General features: G+C 29.9%; 2 protein-coding genes across 2 annotated transcripts in view; both read left to right on the top strand.

Annotated features, from left to right (window-relative positions):
• Window positions 1-2,464: 2,464 nt before the first annotated feature.
• LOC136078865 (uncharacterized) lies at window positions 2,465-3,829 on the top strand. The gene has a single exon (XM_065794681.1). It carries the CDS (start codon window positions 2,465-2,467, stop codon window positions 3,827-3,829), a length of 1,365 nt encoding a protein of 454 aa, XP_065650753.1.
• A 59-nt stretch (window positions 3,830-3,888) lies between these two features.
• Window positions 3,889-4,740, top strand: part of LOC136078864 (uncharacterized) — a 1,182-nt gene continuing 330 nt past the window's right edge. The window contains exons 1-2 of the mRNA XM_065794680.1: window positions 3,889-4,227; window positions 4,408-4,740. The exon at window positions 4,408-4,740 is cut by the window's right edge and continues 330 nt beyond it. Coding sequence (XP_065650752.1) covers window positions 3,889-4,227; window positions 4,408-4,740 — 672 coding nt within the window. The remainder of the gene's footprint in view (window positions 4,228-4,407) is intronic.

Genomic DNA, 4,740 nt, shown 5'->3' with positions numbered 1-4,740 from the left:
ATCAACATGCTGCTTTGATTTTAAATTAGTTAACAGTAAATAATCGCAATTCCCAAATTTTTTATGTTCGTCTTTTCCATAATATTATACAGTACTATAAATATACTACAATGTACATACAGTATTGGTACAGTATTCTTTATCATTACACATTGATATTTGATGTTTCTTAATAAAAAAATTCACAATGATTTTACATTTATCATTATAAATATATATAAATTGATTTTTAAACTGGACTTGAGAAGATTCAAAATTGATTCAAGAATCAGAAGCACCTTCTCTCATACCACCCACAAAAAAACGTTAATCTAATCATACTTTAAAATTGTTACTTTATTGGGATAATAAAGAAGCTTCTTTTATGTAATAAAAGATTCCAAATAATTTCTACTCCTCTCTCCTTAAATTTAAAAATATACAAAAAAAGAAACAACAATGACAAACAGTAATTATTTCTTTTCCTTGAATGTTCATGCACTAACACATAAAAATACAAGCATAAAAATATGTTTGTTGTGTTCTTTTTAAATCTTTAGAATTCATTAACTCGTTCAAAGCCTTATGCATTTTAAAAAGCTTTTTCAAAGTCTTGGTTGAACAATTTTGCATTTTTTAATTGTTAGCTCAATCGCATCTAAATTAAAAAGAAGATTAAATTAAACATTTAAAAGGTAAAAAAAAAAATGAAAATAAAGAATAAAAATAATTGTAAATTTATTATAAGCTTTGTAAATAAACATAAATTGTATACATACATATCTCATATATTTTTAAACATCTTTCAATAAAGCTGAAAGAAATAAAAAAAGAGCTACCACTATTTCAGTATATGTGTTGACTAAATATCACAATAAAATGCTAAAGTTCCTACATAAAATCTTACATTCCCCTTATCCAGGCTTCTAAAATATTAGATCCCCCTATGTAACATTAAATAATACTGCAAAATATTAGTATTTGGTATCAAAAATATCACATCCCCTATGTATAATTTATATATATATCACAATAAGAAGCTTAAATTCCTACGTAAAATATCACAACCCTCTTATCCAGGCTTCTAGAATATTTCATCCCTCTATGTAACATTTAAAAAACTGCAAAGTATCAGTATTTGGTATCTAAAATATTACATCCCCCCTGTATAATTTATATATATATATATATATATATATATATATATATATATATATATATATATATATATATATACATATATATATCACAATAAGAACCTGAAATTCCTACGTAAAATATCACATCCCTCTTATTCAAGCTTCTAAAATATTACATCCCACTATGTAACATTTATACACTGCAAAGTATTAGTATTTGTATCTGAAATATCACATCCACCATGTGTAATCTGTATATATATATATATATATATATATATATATATATATATATATATATATATATATATATATATATATATATATATATATATATATATATATATACACATATATATATCACAATAAGAAGCCGAAATTCCTACGTAAAATATCACATCCCCCTTATCCAGTCTTCTAGAATATTTCATCCCCCTATGTAACATTTAAAATACTGCAAAGTATTAGTATTTGGTATCTAAAATATCACATCCCTCATGTTTAATCTATTTAATCATTGTCACGCAATATATTAAGATCAAAATTTCATAAGTATGAATTTAAAATATATTACCATTTAATGCTGACTTTATTTATAGTACATTATTTACAAACCGTTTTATGAATCTTGATCGTTGCTTTTTTAATTTATTGTTTTTGTACATAAATATTTCGGACGTACTAGATACACTTCTAAGTGCAATAACTTGAAAACGCATTCTCGATTTCGGTTTTTCTAAGGGGGATGTGATATTTTAGGCGAATGTGATATTTTATTACAAACAACATTACGCAAAATGTCATTAAAATACATTATTATGTATTTTTAAAATAAATAATAATAAAGGTTTAAAAACAACTAGACCTAGAGCAGTAACAGCTTGACAATAAAAACTGTCGTCTAACCCTCTGTTATAAGTACATCACTTGCCTGGCAAGGTTGACAAATCTTGCTCTACACGTTTACCAAGCCATAGCGCTTTTAAAACATGGAAAAAACATAATATAAACATATGTACCAACCAGGCCCTATCAGAGGGGGGGCTACACGGGCCATTTGGCCTAGGCCTCGACCTAAATAGGGGCCTCCAAATTTTATCGGAAATTTAATATATTTTTATTAAATTGTGATAACATGAGCAATTACATAAAATTTTAATCAATGTTGAGACAATATTTTAATTTACTTAATTAGTTGATTATTAATACACATAATTATTATTTTAATTAAATTATTTGTGTTGTATTAAGTTTGTTCTGATATTTATTTTAATTCAGTCATTAATAATTGTTGTTTGCAGCAAGATCGAAAACTTTTAAAACTAATGTCATTGCTAAATTTAAACATGAAGAGAAAATTTGAAAGTGGTGCATCCAAAAGGCGAAAAAGACAAAAACTTGAAGAAGAATCAAAGAGCCTAAAGTCAATAACATCATTTCTAAGATCACTGGAAAATCAAGCCAACCCAACACACGGTAAATCAGATATTGAAATATCCGGAACTACATCTTCTGAAAAATCAATGTTACAACAAAACAAAAATCCCCAGATAGATACAAATGTGCAAGACATCTCAAATACAACTTGTGTCTCTGAATCTGGAATTACAGATTTAGAAAGCTTGGAATCAAATTGTAAAAATTCATTGATTCACCAAAGCAACAGTCAGCAGAGGGAAACAAATTTGCAAGCCATCTCAAATGATAATTGCATCTCTGATTCTGAAATTTCATATTCAGAAAGTTTGGACCAAAAATGTGAATCAGATTGTTCTAATATATCAAAATTGATTGTGTCTGACATTGGCACTGTTGACAAACGAAATATTCCTCAAATGCAAGAAAGTTTCCAAACAAACTTTTTAATTCCAAACAATATTCCACGAGATTCTTATAATCACGCCTTTCCTACTCGTCTGAGATCAAAAATTCTTCCCAATGGTGAGATATGCACAAGAGATTGGCTTTGCTGGAGTGATGTGCAACAGTCATTCTATTGTGCACCCTGCTTTCTTTTAAACAAAAGTGATTCCAAGGTATCCACCTTTTCAGAACAGTTAGGTTGGAATATCACCAGGGGTTGGAGAAAGTTGAAAGACCGAATACCAGCACATGAAATGTCTGTATCACATAAACAAAACTATGTCAAATGGAAATCAGCCAGTAGAGCAGCCATCAGAAAAAGTTTTATTGATAATTTACTAATAACAGAATTGCCAACTGAAACCAGTAATTGGACAAAACTTCTTGAGCGCTTTTTGAACGTCATTCTTTTTCTTTCTGAACGTGGGCTTGCTTTATTTGGTTCCAGTCAACACATTTATGACCCTGACAATGGAAACTTTCTCGGAATAATTGAGCTCCTCAGCAAATATGATCCAATTTTATCAGAGCATGTGAAAAAGGTCCATGAATCTCAACTGAACAAAAAGCGCTTACAAGTTCATTATCTGTCCACCCGGATTCAAAATGAATTTATTGAACTCTGTGGATCTTTTGTTCAAACCAAAATTATTGAAGAGATTCAAAACACCAAATATTTTTCAATTGTTGTTGATGCAACACCAGACTGCTCTCACAAGGAGCAAACAACTTTCATTATCCGTTATATAAAAATTGATGGATTTAAATTTTCCATTGAAATCTCTATTTTGACGATTACTCAAAAAAAACTGGAAAAGAAATTGCAGCAAGGATTCTTCACGTTCTAACTTTGTTGAACATAGATTTTAAACTGTGTACTGGTCAGGCATACGACAATGGTCCAAACATGGCTGGAAAATACAAAGGTGTGCAAGCAGTTTTGCTAGAAGAAAACCCAAACTGTATGTTTGCCAGCTTTGGAAATCACACTTTAAAATTTGTTGGTGTTGACTGTGCTGAATCATGCAAAGAAGCAATTCTTTACTTTGGAATTGTGCAGCAAATGTACAATTTCTTCAGCAGTAGTCCACAAAGGTGGGAAATTCTCAAGCAACATGTACCTGCTTCACTACATGGTATTTCCAAGACCCGATGGTCAGCAAGGATTGAAGCAGTAAAACCAGTTGCCCGTCACTTGAATTCACTGAGAACAGCTTTAAAAGAGCTGCAATCTCTCAATCTCAAAGTATCAGCTCAATCAGAACTTTAGTCCATTCAAAAGTATTTGTCAAAATTTGAATGCATTGTAATCTTTATGAATGAAGCTCCTCACAATGATTCACCAAACCAATCTTATAATTGAGGCAAGAAATGCAACTCTAGATGTTGAAATGGAAAACATTAAAAATCTTTTTTCATTCAACAGATTCGTGAAAAATGGGATGCTGTTCTGAGTGAGTCAAAATTAATTGCAATGAATATTGACATTTCACCAGAATTTTCTACCACTCGAAAGTTGAAAACACAATTTGATTCAGAACAGCACTATAAAATCAACGTATTTTATGTAATAATCGGCTCTATTCTAGCAGTTCTTAAACGTCGATTTGAGTCACAACAACAAATTTGTAGTATTGTTGGATTTCTTTGGCACTTCAACAAGATGAGCAATGAAGAACTACTCAGTGCCACAACAAACTTTCAAAAAAAGTACCACAAGGAAATACTGTCTGGTATTTCTGATGAGATAATCTTTCTG

This window comes from Hydra vulgaris, chromosome 03 (genome assembly GCF_038396675.1).
Source record: "Hydra vulgaris chromosome 03, alternate assembly HydraT2T_AEP".
Lineage (NCBI taxonomy): Eukaryota > Metazoa > Cnidaria > Hydrozoa > Anthoathecata > Hydridae > Hydra > Hydra vulgaris.
The sequence above is the reverse complement of the archived record's forward strand: the minus strand, read 5'-3'. Positions and strand labels throughout refer to the sequence as shown.